This window comes from Sarcophilus harrisii, chromosome 4 (assembly GCF_902635505.1).
Source record: "Sarcophilus harrisii chromosome 4, mSarHar1.11, whole genome shotgun sequence".
NCBI lineage: Eukaryota > Metazoa > Chordata > Mammalia > Dasyuromorphia > Dasyuridae > Sarcophilus > Sarcophilus harrisii.
This window is the reverse complement of record NC_045429.1, coordinates 440,184,011-440,204,618: the sequence shown is the minus strand read 5'-3', so window position 1 is coordinate 440,204,618 and position 20,608 is coordinate 440,184,011. Positions and strand designations below refer to the sequence as shown.

The following is a 20,608-nucleotide window of genomic DNA, read 5'->3' as shown; positions in this document are numbered from 1 at the left end:
GATAAGGCCTTCACCAAAAATTTATTACTTCTTCCTCAACATTTAGCACAATATTCTGTATCCAGAAAGCATTTAATGTTTGTTGAATGAATTTGTAAAGTGCTTTTAATTTTATAAAGCACTTTTATATCAACAACTTTTTGAGTAAAGTCTTTATCTTTGAAAGTTTTTGCTAATAGCTGCAGTACATCATTTTTGAGAAAGGAAAAGAAATTTAATTTTTCTCTCTCCCATAAAGAATGTTACTAATCATTATTGAAACATATTCATATGGAGAGCCATAAACACTATCAAATATAAAGCTATATAGATAATTTATAAAATCTAAAGTCAAAGTCTTATAACCGTGAGAATCTTAAGTTAATGCTATTCATTTAAATTTTTAAAAAAAACAACAAAAAAAACCAGAAACAGTAAATGTCAAAAAATTGTCATTACCTTGTAAATAATCTGCCAAGTCTCCACCATTGCAATACTGGTTTTTAAAAAGAGAAAAACGTAATTAAAATCAAGGGTATTTATTCAATGGTTATTCAATCCACTACCAGGAACTAATTTTTAATTTAACTTTTATATAATTTAACAAATATTATCTGAAACATATTCTGAGTCCCACAGTGTCAAAAATCCAAATATTACTTATAACAATTCAACTGTGCTGTAGTGAATGTATTCATTTCAATTATCAAAATCATCTCATTTGCCCACATATTCTCAAAGTACTTATCAAAGAAATTTCAAATCCAATTAAGCAGACATTTAAAGACTACTACATACCTCCATCACCAGAAAAACAGAATTGGGCAATTCCTAAAATAAAACATAATAAATCTCACTTAGATAGATGATCAAAAACCAAAGCCTAAATTATGGTTATTGTTTTCAAAATAAATTTCAGAAACTGCTTATCAAAGATTTAAAGACTAAATACTAATAGTAAACATGAACTCTAAATATCAAAGGAAGAACTGAAAAGTATTTACAACATGATGAAAGAATTTTCAAAACACTAATAAGAGAAATGAAAATTAAAACAATTCTGAGGTTTCCCCCTCACCCTTGAAAACTGGAAAAGAATATGGGAATGGGCATAGTTGCAGGTACTGTCAGAAGATAAACATGCTAGTACATTGGGGGTAGGAGTGGGAGAAACCTATGAATCAGTACAATCAATTTGGAAAGCAATTTGGAATTATGCAAATAAAATGACTCAAATATACATACATTTAACTTAGAGATTCCATCTACTAAGCTTTCAGCCCAAGGAGTTCATTGATAAAAAAGAAAAGTCCTTACATCCACCAAAATATTTACAATCTTATTTCTAGCAGCAAAAAAATTGAAACAAAGTTGATGCCTTTTGACTATGTGGTACATGAATGTAACTGAGTATTACTGAGCTATAAAAAACCAAAAAGATATAATGAAAATGAATGTTTCCAGAGAAGCATGGAAAATTTACATGATCTAATGCAGAGTAAAGTAAGCAGAGTCAAGAAAATATATATAATGAATGCAATAATATAGGGAAAGAACCTTAAACATTCAAAAGAGAATGTTGCCAAATTATGAAGAACAAGCATGGTCTCTAAAAAGATAGGGGAAGACATACCCTCACCCCTCATTCCTTTTGTAGAGGTGAGAGCCATGGATATAGAATATTTGCATATATTTTCTGACTTTTTTTTGGGGGGGGGGGTGTTTATGCTGGTTTTCTTTTTTCTTCTTCTTTAAAAAATACTGTCATATGGAATGGCCCCCTGAAAGGAGTGCTGAAAGGGAAATTGAGATAAATCTTGAATTGAAAAATAAATAAAGGATATCAATATAAAAAAAGAATCTCAACATGTATATATAAAAATCAATTTCATTTTTCAAGATGTTAAATGAAAAAAACTTTCCTGAACCACATCCACATGGGTTTTTTGTTTTGTTTTTTGCCTCTACATGAATGCAATTTTCAGACAGTTCGGCCACAGAAAGTTGGTCCATTACAAAGCAATTCCAAACATCTTATAAATTTAAGTCCAGGAAATTGCCTGGATAAACTTAAGTATCCCCAAATATCGTGAATTCTCTTAATATTTAATCCAGCTAATTAGCTTAGCTCTCAAAGGTGTCATAGAAAATATAGTAAGAACAAACTAACTTTGGGCACTATTTGATTTGGACAACTTGATAGCAATCTCTTCAAATTCCAACTATTACAGCTCTAGGTTAAGTCAGTTCAAAATTTGAACTGCTGACTTCTAACCACCTTCATTTCATTCAATACTTTCAGTGGCACTTTTGGGACAACTTAACTAGACTTTATCTTTAAGCTATGAATGATAGATACAATTTGGCATTTCCTCCAAGCAATCACTGGCTTCATCACAATCCTAAATTTAAATTTAAGATGCTCCAAGTGTTAGTAACAGTTCAGTCTATGGAGTATGTAGTCAAGCAGCAAGCAAGATGAAAATGCTTATAGCTTTCAGCAACCACAAGTATAACTAAATATAAAGAGGTTCCATCCTGTCAAACAACTTATTACACCATCTTCACATGACAGTATACATGCTTTGTTACTCAAAAAAAACAAACTTAAAAAAAATCATCTAGTATAATTCTGACCATAGGTAAGAGGTCAAACTATCAAATGTAAATGTAATCAACTGTAAAAAAAAAAAAAAAAAAAAAAAAAAAAAAAAAAAAAAAAGCAGAGAGCAAAAAGAATTCTTACCAATGTACCCCTCTGAGATGACTTTCTAATTCCATTGAGTACAAATACGGACTTCATCGATCACACTTGCAAGTTTTGACTATAGAGATTTTGCTTCCAACTGTCAAACATTATGGCAGAAATAGATTTCTACAATAATTGATCCTTGTTAAGTAAACATACATGTAACAATGAAATGGCTGATTATGTCAGAAGTTTCCATTTGCTGGAACTTATAAACAAATTTTTTTTCCTTTATAGATCTTTTAAGTACTAAACCTATCATTTGCTTAAAAAAAAAAAAAAAAAGGTACAAAACTGCAAGTCTTATAAATTCTATATATTTCTTAGACAACTTTTCTAATAGTATTTTCTTTTAGGTTACCTAAAATATTACTTTATATTCAAGTATTTCACAATTATGAAGAACTTAGGCAATTTTGGGACTCTACTAAAATATGTCAGAATTTTCCACAAATACTGGACTTCTCTAATCTTCCATCCAAGATTAAAATTTCACTAAACTAAATTCCAGTTTCAAAGCTAGATAGAGGAGGATCAACCTATACATTTAGGAAGGTGACAAAGGACAGAGTGGACCCATCACAATAATTCCTGACAATTTAAAATAATTTAAAAGGGAAATCTAATAAGTTATTTGCCAGCAGTCTTCCTAATTTAACAATTCTCCCCCCTACCTCAACCTTAGCCCAATTCAAGTAAAGAAGAAGAGAATTAAAGTCCACAAACATCAAGCGGCAACTCTGGACAGCAGGAGCATAAAAATTATAAACTGTCTCTGACTTAAAGGATCTCAAAACATACAGGGAAAAACAGGACCAGGGATAGAAGAAAATACACAGAACCAAATAAGTTAGAATACAGGTAAATGCCTAGGAGAGGTCAGAGGCACATCAAAGCAAATGAGAGGCAGGGATCAACTATGGAGAAGCAACATTACATTACACTCATTACAGGTAAGGAAACTGAGGCAGACAGACATGAAGCAAATAGTCCAGAGTCCCAGACTCAAAGTGTCCGAGGCCACATCAGCCCTCAGGATGTACTGATACCAAGTCCAGTGATCTATACAATAGGCCACCTAGCTGCTTCTAACAATAGTACTGTACAACAAAGTATATAGCAATTTATTATAAAATGAAAAGAGATTGAAAATTAATGGACAAAATCTTGATGGAGGCAGAGAAATAACTAAGAAAATTATGCCTTACACAGCAAAAATATTCAAATGTTGCAAAGCAAGTTAAACTGGCTGTGTGGCTTGAAATTATTTGTGATAAATACACCAGAAGCAGATTTTGGATAGCTCAGAATGCCTGGAGCTGTTTATATTGGATCCTGTAAACAACAAGGAATGTTTTGGAGCAGGTGGGAGACAAGGTTAGATTTATGCATTAAGATTATTACTCTGGCAGCAGTGTGAACAATTCAATGGAGAAAAGTGTGGAAGCAGAAGGAAGGCCAGTAAGAATCTGCAACAAATAGTCTCAACTGGTCTGACCTGGAACTCGAGCCTGAACTGGAACCTCAACTCAAATGGCTCTGGGTTATCTCAAGCCCCTGGAAGGCAGACAAGGTGGGGGTCATCAGCTTCCAAGCCAAACATATCACACATATTTAATTGGCCTTAACGAGTTCCTGCAAGACTTTCCTCAAGTCCCTTAACTCTCTTCCCTCAGTTTCCTTTTCTATAAAATAATTAAGGGCCATGACACATCTCAATGGGAAAAAATGACAGAAAAGCAGTCTCTGTTGATAAGGCTACAGAAAAGAGGCACAACTAAGGTTGATAAAGAGCTTTTTTCTCAACCATCATGCAAAATTAATTATTTTATTTAATTATATAATTGGTTTTAATTGGGTGAAAAGCTAAACAGCTGTTATACATGAATGTCCCAGCTGGTTTCACTGAACGATCTTTTTCTCATTCTTTCTTACAAAACAGACTTGAAGGGCAGACATCTCTCCTCCTTTGAGGTACATGACATCCATTTCTACTTATCTTATCAAAATCCTCACAGCCAGTATCTACACATTACCACGTCACTTTCCTTCTTTCCTCCCCCAGATTCCTTTGGGCACCTGCTCTCAATTTTTCTTTCCTCCCTAAATTTCTCCCTCATACTAGAGGACTCAACATACTTACTGACTCTCCCTCTAACATCATAGTTCCTCAACCTCATCACTTCCCATGACGTGAGCTATATTCTTCCACTCACCTCAGTCACACACAAGGCTAGTCAATCCTCCATCTGGCCATTACCTGCAATTCTTCTATAGAGCTTGCTTTTTCCAAATTTTTTGCACTGATCTCCCCCCTTAAATTGTAAGCTTCTTGGGAGCAAAGATTATCACTTGATTCTCTTGTATCCTTAGCATAGGCTCTGGCCCATTTAGGCACTAGATAGATATTTTAATGAATGTGGTAAGTAAAAAATGGCACCAAGAAAAAGAATACAAGTTTCCTGAGGGCAGGGTCTAGTTTTTCAGTAGGGAATTTAGTAAATGTTTGCCCAATGGAAGGAAAAGAAGGGAGTTCGATTAAATAACTTCTTCCTCTTCCATTCTGAAGTTAAAACCTATCAAGACAGAGATAGATGAAAACCACTTGAAGTCTGAATTAGAGTAAAGGCAGTGGGAGAAGAGGAGCTGAGAAATTTTGGAAGTAGCATCAACTGGACTTGGAAACCAATTAATTACCTACGAGAGGGAGAGCTAAAAACAAATTTGACTCGGAAGATTTCAGGCCTGGATGCCCAAGAATCAATAATGCCATAAAGAGAAAAAAGTTCCATTTGTGGTCTATGGTGGGGACCCAGAAGAATCTAAGCACCTCAATCCACCAGGGCCACAAATCTGGAATGCAATTTGTGAAAAAAGTGACCTAACAAATCCAACAGACTTGTGATGCAAAGTGCCATCCATATCCAGAAAGAGAACTATGGAGACAATGTAGATCAAAGCAGAGTATTTTCACCTTTTTGTTGTTATTTGTTTGTTTCCTGTATTAGGTTTCCCTTTTAATCTTGTTTTTCTCACACAGCTGGACAAATATGGAAATGTTTAGAAGAATTATATGTTTAACCTATATAGGATTTCTTGCTGACAGGGAAGAGCAAGGAAGGGGCAAAATTTAGAACACAAGTTTCTGCAAAAGTGAATGTTAAAAACTAGATTTTGCTTATATTTGGAAAAATTAAATCCCATTAAAAAAAAACTTTTTTTAAAAAATGGCCTGAAAAAGACTGGAGGTATCAATTTCTCCTACAAAATAGTGCGATTCTACAGAACTATTATCTAGACACTTAATAAAAGTAACAACAGCCTGTATTTATGTAGGGCTTAAATAACGTGTAAAACACTTTACATTATCAAATTTGATCCTCACAACAATCTTAGGAGGTAAGTGTTTCTCATTCCCAGTTCACAAGGACTATGTGGTCATGCCAAATTCTACTACTAAAACATCCTACAACGCTCTGATCTTTAACCAGAAATTACTTTCCCCAAACAAAGAATGGTAATTGTCCCTTCAAGCTCCAATGTCAATCAAAACCTCCAATGGTCTGCACTGGTTCCAACATCAAGTTCAAGTCCTCTTCCTGAGAATTCAAGACTTTTTCATGAGCTGGTTCCACCTTCCTCATCCAGTCTCTTTTTAAAATTATTTCTAACAAAAATGGGCTGTGGCCAAGCCAGGCCCAGATCAAAAACAACATCTGACTGATGCTTTCCAGTCAGCTTCACTACCATTGTAACACTGCCTTCTGCATCGATCTCCCAACTCTTGCCCTTGTGCATCCCTACTCTCTTCCTGCCCATCTGGGCCTAGAAAAGCCTTCCACAAACCACCCTGATAGGCTTCTAGGTTGTGTCCCTGATGACTAAGAACTGACTTCCCTCATCTCTCATGTTGCTGTTCCTTATTGTTGACAATCATTCCAGTTATGTCTGACCCCCTGTGACTTCACTTGGGCTTTCTAGGCAGAGATACCAGAGTGGTTTGCTGCTTCCTTCTCCAGCTCATTTGACAGATGAGAAAACTGAGGCAGACAGGGTCATGTGACTTGCCCAGGAAATTCCTAATGGGATTCTAGGTGGAATTTGTGAATTGCAGTTGGCACACTCATTCATGGGTTTTTGAGGCCGGAGGACAAAGGCTGAAGCTGGTACTACTCATTTATTTTCTCACAGAAATATGGGAATGGGCTGGAGTTGCAGCATGAATGACATGGCCAAACCTAGAAGTCTATTCTGACTGTGCCTATTTGTGACAAAAATTTTGTTTTTCTTTTTTCCTCAATGGGAGGGAGAGGAGAGAAGCTAAAGAAAGGTTTGCTAAAATGAAAAAAAAAAAAAAAAAATCATTGAAACATGTTTCTGAAATGCAGAAAAGGAAGGCTAGAAGTAACCATCAACTGAACATCTTTGAAAGTAATGTGTTGACTTTATTATATATTTATATTATATAATATTCATATTATATATTTTCCTTATATAAGTACAAACTGCAAGGTGCACATTACAGACCTGCAGTTTCACATATACTCCCCTTTCTCCAAAACCACATACACAGAAACATTAGTCTTAGTTAATGTTTAAGTTTAAAATTTTTAAAACTTAAAAACTTATTTCCTTTCTCTTCTGATCATCTCAATCCCACCCATTTTAACATCCACTCAAGTGGTGCCACTTCCTGTCCAGGCCTTAATCTCCCCTTTCACTGAATTTATCATCCCTCACACTTAACCTTTATCACATACTTTCTTGTAACTATTTCACTTGACTTAAGTATGCATTTTGTATCCTGCAATAGATTTCAAGACCATGGAAAACAGGTCTTATATTTCTACATTAAAAGTAGACAGTAGTAGTTTTTCAATTAAAAAAAAAAACCTGCAATTCAAAAATCTCACTTCAAACCCCATAAGAACTGTTGACCATGGCAATATTAGTTAACTTAATTACCTCTGCTAACAGAGAGGACAATAATGGCACTAATAATAACCCACAAACTTGGGGAACGTATTTATATTTAAAAGTTTTTCCAAGAAGCTAAGAATTTGGGTTTGAAAATTTAAAATGAAGGTAAAGTCACCCAAAATTCTGAAAACAGACAAGTTTAACCTGTATCTCTTTTAATGGTCCCTTGGTGAATGCTTTAAAATTTGTCATTGATAATTGCAGCTCCTAGATAATTAGTAATGGATGACTATTTGCTACCTATGATCCTCTTAAGTCCTTTTTAAATTTTTTTTGGGGGGGTGAGGAAATTGGGGTTAAGTGACTTGCCCAAGATCACATAGCTAGGAAGTAAGTGTTAAGTGTCTGAAGCTGTATCTGAACTTGGGTCTTCCTGAGTGCAGGACTGGTACTCTTAAGCACTGAACCATTAACTTTCCCAACTATGATCCTTTTAAAAATTAACTTTTATAAATATCTTATTTTTACACCACCAATATTTCCCATTGTATATACTAGATTAGTTTTACAATATTCAATTTTTAAAAACCATTGTCCTTATACTACCCCAAAGTACTTTTTATTTTCTTCTGGGTGAGCAGCAAACAACATCAACATAAAAGGATTAAAATTTTGCTACCAGGCTAAATGTCAGCTGACTTCTGACTACACGATCAGATATCCTGCATGCTGCCAACTATTCATATAAAAACAGAATCAAGACCAGCAATCTATTACACAAAGCAAGGTGAGCCACTTTCTGACAAATTAAGGGGACTCTTACAAAGAGCTCCTTCTCCTCTCAGAGGACCCTAAATGGCCCTATCCTTTTAGCCACCCCCCCCCCCAAACTAAGCAGCTAGGGGAACTTTAGTGCCCAGAGCCCTTTCTTGTTGCTCCCAACTGTCCAAACTTAAAAGGTACATGAAATATAGAAGTCCCTCAGACTAGGAAGGTAAGCTTAAGATTCCAAATAGTCTGATGTTTACCTTGAAAAGGAAGAAATTTATCTTCCCCATCACACACAAACTGAAGGGTCTATAAACTGAAAGTGAAACATTTTCATAAACAAGCAGACCACAGGGTGAGTTAAGGATAAAAAAGACAACTCTAATTTCCTCTTGAGGACAAGTAGATCTCTGTGATCTTGAGAATCTCTGTCCTGAGCTGATCCTTTGAAGTCCTTCCCAAATGGCAGAAGAACCCTCAAACCTACTTTTATCGGATGCAATCTTTATCTCCAACAATCAGCTACGCCCAGAGAAATCTTCAGACTGTTCTGAATAATCCTAATAAAAGTTCAGGCTTCTTTTATATGTCGTCTATTTTATTTACTTCTAAGTATAAGTACCACCTTTCAGAAACTGCACTGTGATTTGAAAAAATGACTTTAAATTATCATTCAGTACACCAAGTAAAAGAGCAGAAAGGAGCATGGTAGAATGCAAAAAAAAAGAAGCACTGAATTTGGGGACAGAAAACATTGTTACAACATCTTCATCTGTAAAATTACGAATCAAAAACGACTTGAGGGTCCCTTCAATTCCAAGTATTAGGATCCCATAAAAAGGAAAATAATTTGGTATTCTCGCAATATAGACCACATGAACAACCAGGGGAAATATCTCAGGAAGAAGCCATTTCTAGAAATCATCAAGAATTAGCTATAAAAGTAATAGCATGAAGGACAATAATTCTTTTGTTCATTTCCTCAGACCCAGGATTCATGACGTCTTCAACTGTGGTTGTTCAGTCATTCAGTCGTGTCTAATTCTTTATGATTCCATTTTGAGTGTTCTTGGCAAAGAGACTGGAATCGTTTGCCATGTCCATCTCCAGATTATTGTTCAGAAAGGTAAACTGAGGCAAACAGGATTAAATGACTTATCCAAGGTCACACAGCTAATAAGTAAGGTCAAATCTGAACTCAAAGTGAAGTCTTCCTGTCTCCAGCTGGGGCGCCCTATCTCCTGTGCCAACGAGGTACCCAGTGTCTCCTGCAGCAGCCCTTGCGGCAGGTGCTATAGAATCAATCTACACTTGGCTCAGGATGATTGGGAGGGGCTATTAGGGGCTGGCTTTTCAGCTACATAAGTCAGAGCCACATTTGCAAACAGCCCAGCCAGAAACGCCAACAACGTTGTGCCCCATAGAGCACAATATGGCAAATCCTGAAGCGAGAGCTATCGCCCACTCAAGTGAAAAAAAAAAAAAAACAAGCATCTCGGCGCACTCATCCTTGCTTCCTTCCCATCCCCAACTAAATCTACAAGGGAAACGAACTCTTCAGTGGCTAAGTGTCACACTAGACATGTGTACCCAGAAGCAGATCTGGATTTCTACAGGGACTTCTTACTAATAAAGCCTAAATTCTGAAGTGAATGAGCGAGCACCACCGGTACCCCTGTACCCCTCTCCGTCCATTCTGCCCTTCCTGACATGAACAAAAGCTGTGACAAAGCCCAGAGGGGGTGCCAAGGGGTGACAGTGAGAACTGGCACAGGGCTCCACCTAATACACAGACTCATGAATGACTGGCAGAAAATGGAAAACAGTCTTCACCTCTACGATTTCAGGTCAGATTTCCTCTCCAGTGTCCAAGTTTGTCAGTCACCATTATTAGGGTAGCAGATCTAGTCATGCAGAAGACTCTGCTCGCCTGGCTTTTAAATGTCAACTTTGACCAACAGCAACATGCAAGGCAAAAAATAAAACTTAAGAGATCCTTAAACTGGAGTCTATGGAAAGATTTCAAGAAATCCATAAGCATTGGTAGGGGAATAAATGACACCTTTATTTTCACTAAATTTTAAAGGAAATTTAACATTTCCTTCGATTACAAAGTATTTAAAAAAAAAAAAAAAACTATTCTAAGAGGAAGTTTACAAGTTTCACCAGACTGCAATACCACAAAAAATGTTAAGAAGTTCTAATTTGAAACACTCTGACCCACAGTGATGCCTTACCTATTAAGTGTTCTAATATGAAATTAAGAAAGGAAAATTTAAGGATGTTAGAAAAGCAAAAAGTAAAATCCAAGACCATTCTCCCAAAAATGATATAAGTGAACAAAGCACTTCTATGTAAAATTATCAAAACCTCTCAAGTTTTTGTAAGAAACATCTCTACCTGGCAATATTAGTTGTTTTGACTTTGGTGTTCCTGTACTAAGCCTTTTTCCATATTTGCAGGTTATTTTCACTTGGTAAAAAAAAAAAAAAATCACAAATATAAAAACTACAGATACATGTTTATATCTATATATAAATGGAAATTTTTTTTTTATGTACCTCCTACAAATCTAAAATTTGCTAAAATGGGCAATTAGGAATAAGTAAATGGACAAGCTCAAACACAAATGCTGATCTCTCTAGTAAGCAGAGAAGAAAAGAGAAATCTGCATCCTCTTCAGTCCAGAAACTGTTAAGTTATTGTCAACATAAAAGCACTTTGGCTAAAAGTTGGTTTAGCTACAGACTTCAAAATGCCGACACCAAACTTAGATTTATCCAGTTCTTCTGCTAGGTGCTCAGTCTTCTATTGAAAATCCAGCATCCAAAGAGTTGGGAAGGGCTTCAACTGTTAGCTGGTCCAATTTCCTGCCCAGTGTAGAGTCGCTTTTACAATATCCCATCTGAAAGGCAGCTGTAAATGCTGTCTCAGACTGATTACAATCAATGGAGAACACTACCCCAAAATGCAAACCATTCCATTTCTAGACTCTTACAGAATTTGCATACAGGATACCAAACACATGCCCTTCAGGAACCAATAGGGAGCCAAAATGTACCTGCACAAGGCAGCTCATTCACACACACACAAGTACCCTGGGCCCTCTGGATCCCTCTCCAATCAATACAACTCCCTCCCTGTGACCAAGTATAAATCCTCCAGAAATGCATTTTAGTTAAACACACCCAAACTGACTGAGGGCTTGGAGAAAGGAGGCCAGGTGACCGAGTATTTGGACCTGACAAAGTTCAAAAAACCTGAAGAGATATACAGACATTTCTTTTGGGGACGGAAATACTTAAAACACTGTCCGAGCAACTAGATCTGGTCAAAGGTAGGAAGTACCTAATCGTCTGGATGCTGAATTCGGCCTTCTCTGAAGCTCCCGACTGGAACAGGGCCGGAGCGCACAGCATCGCAGGCCCACAGTAAGGAATGCGTGGGGAAATTCTGGAAGCTGCCGCGACACCCTAAATTCGCGCTGCACACGCTGGAGCTTCACTGAATTTCAAGCAGCTGAAGAGGGCCAGAGCGCGCAGGGACTGCAATCGGGAAGGCTGGGGTTCAAATGCGGCCTGACTCTTCTAGCTGTGTCGCCAAGGGACTTCCTGGGCAGTCCTTTAGCCTCAGTTTTCTCATCTATCATCAAATGGGGCTAAGAATCACCTACCTCCCAAAGTTGTTGTGAGGATCAAATGAGAACATTTATAAAGGGATTAACACAGCCCTTGGCATGAATTATGATGAGGACTGTAGTGATAATTATGCCTAAAATGCACATATTACAGCACTGTTTTTAGGAGAGTGAGCCACCCCAAAAAGACTTGAGATAACTGTTTTCCCATAATGTCCAAATCTCCTGGCAAAAGATCACATGAAAAGGGGCAGGTGGGTGGTGCAGTGGATAGAGCACCAGCCAAGTCTGAAGAACCAGGGTTAAAATCTGGCCTCAAGACACTTAACACTTCCTGGCTGTGTGACCCTGGGCAAGTCACTTAACCCCTTGCCTTAGCCCCCCCCCCCCCCCCCCCCCCCCCCCCCCCCCCCCCCCCCCCCACAGAAGTACTCAGCAGATGCTCCATTTACATACCAAACCTGCAAAATCAAAAGAAGCTAATGCTACAGATGCTGGTTTCTCCAGCAGACAACTCATTTTTAAAAACAGATTCTATAACTTTGCCCTTCCCATAAGAAATGGTCTATAATTAGCAGGGATTAAAAGTAGGGGACAAGGAAACAAATTATTAAGCAAGGAAATAATTTCTAACTGTAGCTATTCTTCATTTTTCCACCAAGGTGATAGAAATCTAACAGTAAAGCTTACCAAGAGCTTGCTTTTGTTCTGTGCCACACTTATCAGGTATAAATATTAATGCAAAGGACAAGATTTTCTCCTCCCTCCCTCCCTTCCCAGTCCAAACTTAGGAGCAAGTGGAAGAAGTCACAGAAAGCCAGAATGATGAAGTCATAGGGATGACAAACTTTCCAATTCTCCCCCCACAGGCCTTTCCTATATCCCTCATGGGTATGTGAGTAACAGGTTTTATGTGAATTCATCCCCAACCTCTTGGCTCTCTGCACTGAGCTAGACAGTCTGTTTCTGGGACCATTTTTGAAACCTCACCATTAGAGTAGGTTCAGCCAAAATGTACACTCCCCAGAGGGACGGGTCTTGAAAAACCAAGGACTTGCCTCAAAAGACAACGTTTGTATCTACAGATGGGAAAGTTCATTCATACAAGATGGTCTCAATTTCTGGTAAATATGTACAATGCTTGGACTACCTGCCTTCCAGGGAAGGGATGAGAGGAAGGAGGTGAAAAGTTGGAACAGAAGGTTTTGCAAGGGTCAATGTTGGAAAATTATTCATGCATATGTTTTGTAAATAAAAAGTTATAATAAAATATATATGTATAATACTGAGTGGTATGTTCCTATATAACACAATGCAGTAACTCTCTAAAAAGTAACTGAACATTTGATAGATAATTCTGAAGTACTGAATGATCATTAAAAGACTCTAGATGTGAGTTATTATTATCCTTCTCTGATACAAAGCTAAAGGAACACAGAAGGAAATATTTCTAGTTCCAAATAGCTTTATCACTACTCAGTTCTGTTAGAAAACAGTTTAGCTCAGGACCTCTTAAACTTTTTCTGCTTACAACCCCTTTTTGCCTGAGAAATGTTTATGTAATCCTGGATATATAAATATATAAAATAGGTATACAAATCAAACATTTACTGGTAACAAATCATAATTTCACAATCTCCACATTCAGTTACATGGCCCTATGTGGATTCATGAAGCACAGTTGCTTCATGGGATCTAGCCTGCTTTCCCCCAAATGCTAAGAATATCTCAGTGTACATCCAGGCTTAGGAAGAACAGTCATGAGTCTGCATGTGCATGTTCCCTGAATAGGTCTTAATTGTCAATATTTAAGTATATGACCATTTGAAAATGAATTATAAAAAGAGCTCTGGGTAGCTCTAATCTTATCAAATATATTTCAGAAAAGCCAGAAGACTTAATAGCAGAAATATACATCTCCCATCTGCAGTTTCCCTTTTCCCTCAAAACACCCGCAAGTTCTCCTCAATACTTTTTCCTGACAAGGAAAAATTGACCAAAGGCATGCACAAATCATGTACATTTATGCCGATGGCATCTTTCTGGGCACAGTAGCCTGAAAAGCATTAAGTCGCCTGTAAAGAGAAACTTTCACCAATTCTATATTTGTCCCAAATAAAGGCAGAAATTAATAGGTGGAAACTAACAACTTCAGGAAAGGAAATGAGCCCCTCATTTTTTATACAAGATAAGAAATGATTTGCATTTATTCTAATGAAACTTCCTAGACTGTCAGACCTTAGAAATTCTAATTAAAGAATAATATTCATCCCTATAAAACCATTCCTCTATCTTTGAAGAACATTCCATTTTATGACAATGTTTATTCCAGACACTCTCTCACAGAACACCAGAAGCATAAAATTAACTATGTATCATGGGCATTTTCCTCCCGACTTTCTGTGTGAGGGAAAGCAAAGAAGTTAGGCTGGCTGACTGGAGCTAGCTTGGGGCAAAGTAATAGCCCACAGGGAGAGCTCAGTGTCCAAGCCAGGGCTCCACTCCACTGACAAAACATCCAGATATAAGACTGCTCTGTATTTCCCATTGTGTAAGTTCAAGGAACAGAAACACTTTGCCGAAACCTCTCCCAGTAACGCTATCAGTTTAGAGTGGCAAGAAAATTCAGCATCTTTAATACTAATCATAGCCAAAGCACCCAAATTACACTCTACTCCATTTCAATCTATTCTCATCTAGTTTATTTCCTGGCCTCCTTATCACCAGTTTTGTGAAGTGTCTTTTAGTTGTCCCACTAAAGTCACCATCTTATTTTAGGTGCCTCTAAACAGCAGTAAAAGAAATATTCTGAACCAAAACATTATTAACACCACAAACTGAAAAACCTAGTGGCCCCAATATATCCTTTGGTCAATGGAAAGCTTTCAAGCTAGGAGAGTGAAGTGTGAAGGCCCGCTCTAACTCACTAGTGCCTACCTGCCCTAAGGGACAGAGCAGCCCCAAAGGCAGGTGACTGGCTGCAGAAGTGAGAGCCCACCTCGGGGAGTTCTGGAGGGACCAAAGCTCAGCTTGGAAGGAAAAAGTGGAATGGTGCCTAGGGAACAGAGGAGGAAAAGTGGGAGAATGGGAGAGGATGGAGGGAGCATGGCTGTACTAAAGACAAGCCCCATCATTAGCTGTTGCAGGACAAGGGGCACGTGATTCATCTTCCCACTCTCCCATTGATTCACTGGATCACAGAGCTAGAAGGGACCTCAGGATATCTACAGAAAGCCCCTCCTTTTTCAGATTGATCACATATCCCTAAGGATCAGACCACGGTCTTCACTTTGCCAACCCTATATTCATGAATTCCTATAGCCAAAACAAGTCATCCAGTGGCCAAATCTACCCCACAATACCACAAAATAACTGTCAATCCAATCAGCTTGAAGATATATTCTAAAATTCCAATTTTTAATTATGATTATATCATAATTTCTTTCAACAAACAAAAAATAGTCCTCAAAGATAATGAAGTCATTGCCAGAAAAAAATCTGATGTTATATGGTATACACTCCCAACCTGAATTTAACAGGATTTTCCGTAAGCCACTGAAATCAGGAAATTTAACTATTCTACAATTCTCATGATGAGTAATGACATGCCAGCTGATGTTCTCTGTCCACAGAGACTTAAGTCAGACTACACCAAAAGCCCTTGAAGAAAAATAAATCCTGCCCATTTCCAACAAGGGATTTCTGGACTAGCCTTGTTTTCTTATTTTTCTTTCTATAATCCTCTCAATTCCCTAAAGAATGTTCAACTTACACTTTTGCAAATAGGATGAGAAAAAAATACAAACCATCAAATTTCCCAGTCCTTTATGCAGTTATTAATAACAGAAATTAGTAACAGAAAATAATAACAAATAACAGTATTTAATATTAATAAATATCATTAGCCTAAAATACAAGGCCAGGGCAATATACATCCTCAATATTTACCCATTTGCTTTTCCACTGCCTTATTTAAGGCTCATAATTCATGTAACTTTAATGGCTTTTTTAAACTAGGACATAGGTCCTTAAGATAATGAAATTTTACATGTTATCTAAGTCCAATCTCTTGATTTTACAGTAGGAAACTAAGGTTAAATGAAGCTATCCAAGTTATCCAAGCTATCCCAAGAGTTAGTATTCTCTAACTAGATAAAACATGTATACATATACACATAAATATGTACATTATGTAATCCAGTCAAACTTTGAAATATAGAAATAACATTAAAATTATTGCCATTTCCAAAATTTTCTAGGTATGATGTGAATTTTCTGTGAAATATACTTTAAAAAAAAAAAAAAACCAGACAACACAGTTAAGAAAATAGGGAATCCAAATTAACACACCTGGACATCATAGAGAGCCACAATATTTTCATGCTGAAGTTCCTATAAAACAAATTCAATCATAAAAATATTTCTTTTAACAAAAATTAAGTTAAAATGAGACTAATAATTAAAACAGTTTTCACATTTTAATCAACTATAACAGGTTATAAGTAGGCAAAGAAAGCACAGATTTATCTGATGAGCCATATTCTGGGAGACTCAATTTCTTCTACCAACTACATTTTAACTAAATGTAAAAAGAACTCCTATAAGTTAATTGATTCAACCCTAAAAACAAACTGATGTGTCTGAAAGGACCACAGATGGTATAGCTGACCATCTAAAAGCAATGTACAATTTCTAAATAGCAATCAAATCACTGATAAAATTAAAAAGTACTTTAAAGGATACATTATCTGCCTGAGAGATGAAAGGTAATTAACCTAAGTAAACATTTCATTTCTGGAATAAACATCAAAGGCCACATCCAAGGAATACAAGTCATAGCAAAGTTTCTCAATTTAGCAGAGGTAAAGCTAAAAGCAGAATTTGTAAAATTAAGCGGCCAACTGAAAATACAAAAACTGTATGAGATAAGAAAATCCCTCCTCCTCCATTTGGAATATGGACTTTCTCAATAAATAATATAACTAGGAAAAAAGAAAAAAAATCTCATTAGTTGGATTTAATATATTACTAGTTTCCACTAACTTTTAAATCTAAGCATTGTTACATCTAGTCACAAATTTAGTCTCCTATAACATTTTAGAGCACCAAGTATTCCAAAGGACCAAAATCCCTTCTACAAGATAAGAGCAATCAGTGAATGCTCTTTGGCTGCCTTCCCAATACTCATTTCTCCTGAAATCTTAATGTGGCCCACTCAATTCTAGGCCTCTTTGCTAGTCAAGGCTGCTGAGAATCATTTGTGAACTTCAGTGTCAACGAATGCAAAGTAAGAGGACATATCCACCTACCTTTAAGATCTTAATTTCCTTTCCAAGAAGTATTTGTGATTTTGACAAATTTTTTTTATTAATGCTTTTTATAGCTACTTCCCAATCAGTTTTCTGAAAAGCAAAAAACAAAAATTTCACCAGATTAGCATTGAAATCAACTCAAATTTTAGCACATCTTATTAGTAAATTATCACTCTTGGCAAAAAGAACGGCCAAACCTTTTACAATTATTTCTACTTCTGACATACTTTTATAGTAAACAAATTCTGAAATCTAACATGACCATCAACTTTTCAGTTGATTAAATTTTTTTTTACACATCTTGAGCATGCTCATTAGATTTTTAAAAGTCCACAGTTAAATCATGTTTTCCACTCAATATTCTAAGATACCCAAGAAGTGGGGGGAAGTGGGGGAAGAGTTTGCTCTGCTTGTCTGGGGTTATATAGGAAGTAATGCTGGGAAACATGACACCTTTGAATTTTAGAAAACCTCAGCCAATGGGAGAGCAGCCAATTTTCCATTGGGTCTACAATTATCAACACTAATATGACAAACACTGGAACTACTAGATTCCCCAAAGACCAAAAGGCTCCTAGCCTCAACATTGTTTAAAATGTCTAGATAAATAACATTCTGGAGTCCCAGGAAAAATAGGACAAAACTTTTCTTCTGTTATAAACAATATACATCTATATTATAACAATATATATATATATACATATATATGTTGTCTAACAACTTGAAGCCAGCAAGAAAAACACTCCAGCTGTCGGTAGATGGAGCTCTGCCTGTTGTGTAAGATTTAAGCCCTCAAAACAATCTAGGCAAAACAAACAAAAAAAAAGATGCAGACAATTGCAGATTAATAGGTCTTCCAATACAGCTAAGGCTAATTCCGTTTAAGGGCTAATTTCTTTCCAGTAATCAACACAGACCCTCTCCTTTTGATTACCCATAGTTACCCCCCCAAAAAATCCAAAAAACACTGATCTGATTTTAAAAATGTTTCACGATTATACTGTTCTCTTTATAAAGTTTAATTTCGTCAAAATTTGATGGTTTAAAAGCAACTTTAGCCCAATACCAAGTGCACAAACTGCTGGCACTAATCATTAGTCAGAACAGAAGAGAGTTGATGCGATCTATCTGGAAGGCTGCAATCCCCGTTTCTAAAGGAAGTCAGCTTTTCGGTCTTTGTTTTTTGTTTTGTTTTAAGGGAAGGAGGCAATAAGTGTCAAGTCCAATGGGGCTGATAGGAGAAAGGGACCGGAAAGTTGTCAGTGGCCGCTAATCTCTTCTTTTGCCGCTCAGTTGGAGCAGGGGAGAATCCGAGCAAGCTCGGGAGGGGGGAGAAGAGGCAGGAACGCATCGGCATTGTCAGTGCTAAGGGATGGAGAAGGGAAGGAAGGGATGAGGGGAATGGAGGTGGGAGGAAGGGGGACAGAGAAGGAGGAGGATGGAAAGGGGAGGGGGACACACTAGCTCTGTCAATCATAGAGGGTGGATGGCGAGGGGCAGAGGAGATGGAGGAAGTGGTTTGGGAAGGCACAGAGAAGGAAGTTGGAGAGGGGCTACAGGGGATGAAGGATGGAAGGAGGGTTAGAGAGGGACGGAGGAGGGGGGTAGGGGAGGGTTAAAGTGAAAGGGGATGGGGATGGATAGAAAGCGAGGAGGGGAAGGAGAAGAATGGGGGGGGTTAGAGGGGATGGGGGGAGTAGAGGGCATGGGGGAGGATGGAGGGGGTAGAGGGGAAGACTAGGAATGGGGGGGGGGGGGCCGCGGGCACGGGGCGCTGTCCATCCCGGGGCACACTCGGACCTCCCACTCGCCCCCCGCGGCACACCGAAACCACCCCTGGCAACCACGACCCCCGTCCGCTTGCAGGAGAAAACCTGTCCCAAGTTGGCCCATGTGGAGGAGGGAGGGAGTGGGGAACGGGGCGCGGGGGCCACGGCCGCTGGGGTTGGGGAGGGCGCTCGGGCAGCGGCTACCTTGCGATGCCGGCCTTTGAAGACCACGGCGAAGGCTCCGTGCCCGACGAGGTCTTTTTTGCTGTACTCGAAGTCCCCCACCACCTCCATGCTGGGCGCGCTGGGCGGGGGGCATGAAGCCCGGCGGGGGGCGGCTGCAGGCGGGAGGCCGCTCAGCCCCGCAGGGCCCCCAGGCCCGGCCTCGGCGTCTCCCCGACCGCACGGGCGGCGGCTGCGGGCCCGGGCCCCGGGCGGGCGGCGGGGGCGCTCATGCTGGGGCCGGGCGGCCTCCCTCGGAGCCCCAACGAGCGAGGGCGGCACTGGGCGGCGGCGGCGGGCGCGGGGTGCCGGAGGCGGCGGCGGGGCAGCGGCCCCGGGAGGGGGAGCGGAACGCCCGGCAACCGGGGCTCAGCCAGGCCTCGGGCGCCGCCCGCCGCCGCCGCTCCTCCGCATGGTCCGGCCCCCGACTAGGGGAGCTCCAGCCGCCGCTCGCGTCCCGTCCCCGCCGGCCCGGCCTCGCCCGCCCCCCCCTTCCCCGCGGTGTCCCGGCTCTCCGCGCCGCCGCGCCCCGCTGGGCCCAGGCCCGCAGGCGGCCGCTGTCACTGAGGGCCCCCGGAGCCGCTCGCGCCCCCGGGGCAGGACGCCGGCCGCGCTCTCGCCATCCCCCCCCCAACCCCCGCTCCTCCGGCCCGGCCCCCCGGGCCTCTTCCCCGCCCGCTCTCGCGTCGCCCGAGGGCCGGGGACGAGGGGCCGGCTCCGGTCACCCCGCAGCAGCAGCAGCAGCAGCAGCAGCAGCCCCCGCGCCCCGCCCGCTGAGCCCGTGCTCGGTCGGCGACTGCGCCGACTGCCTGCTCCTCCGCGCCGCCCCGCACGCTTTATAGGGCGCAGCGCTCGGCGGCGCGCGGGCTCCCTCCGCCGGGGAAAGAAGTGCACCCCCGCCCAGGCGCCGGGCCCAGGGGCTGCCCGGGCTCCCCCACCCCCGCCCCGCCTCCTTCGGGCCCCGGCCTCTGGGGAGGGTCCGAGCGTCTGACACCGGGGTGGGGGAGGGGAGGGTCAAGAGCCAGGCCGGGCCGAGGGGGGCTCGGAGGAGTGGGACGGAGGCCGGGACTCCGCCTCCCACCCTGCCCCCACTCCCTGGCTCCGACTCCGTTTCCGGACGGTGTCAACCCAGGACAGCGCGCTGAGCCGCAGGGGGGATGCGGCGGCCGGTCCGGACTCGCAGCTGCCTCCGCCGGGACTGGGACGGGGCGGGACGGGCGGAGAGCCGCTGGGGAAGGGTGCCGGGGCTCGT

General features: G+C 40.3%; 2 protein-coding genes across 2 annotated transcripts in view; one reads left to right on the top strand and one right to left on the bottom strand.

Moving 5' to 3' along the window:
- ULK2 (unc-51 like autophagy activating kinase 2) overlaps positions 1 to 19,845 on the bottom strand; it is a 61,096-nt gene extending 41,251 nt beyond the window's left edge. The window contains exons 1-5 of the mRNA XM_031967827.1: positions 19,339 to 19,845; positions 17,363 to 17,455; positions 16,404 to 16,445; positions 778 to 810; positions 439 to 475 (exon numbers count right to left, since the gene is read on the bottom strand). Coding sequence (XP_031823687.1) covers positions 439 to 475; positions 778 to 810; positions 16,404 to 16,445; positions 17,363 to 17,455; positions 19,339 to 19,428 — 295 coding nt within the window. The 5' untranslated portion in view covers positions 19,429 to 19,845. The remainder of the gene's footprint in view (positions 1 to 438; positions 476 to 777; positions 811 to 16,403; positions 16,446 to 17,362; positions 17,456 to 19,338) is intronic.
- On the top strand, positions 19,452 to 20,198 carry LOC116423664 (translation initiation factor IF-2-like). The gene has a single exon (XM_031968743.1). It carries the CDS (start codon positions 19,452 to 19,454, stop codon positions 20,196 to 20,198), a length of 747 nt encoding a protein of 248 aa, XP_031824603.1.
- The last annotated feature ends 410 nt before the right edge of the window (positions 20,199 to 20,608 follow it).

What these genes read in the sequence shown, in the direction of transcription:
- LOC116423664 (XM_031968743.1), top strand. Translation starts at nt 19,452, where the DNA reads ATGAAGCCCGGCGGGGGGCGGCTGCAGGCGGGAGGCCGCTCAGCCCCG.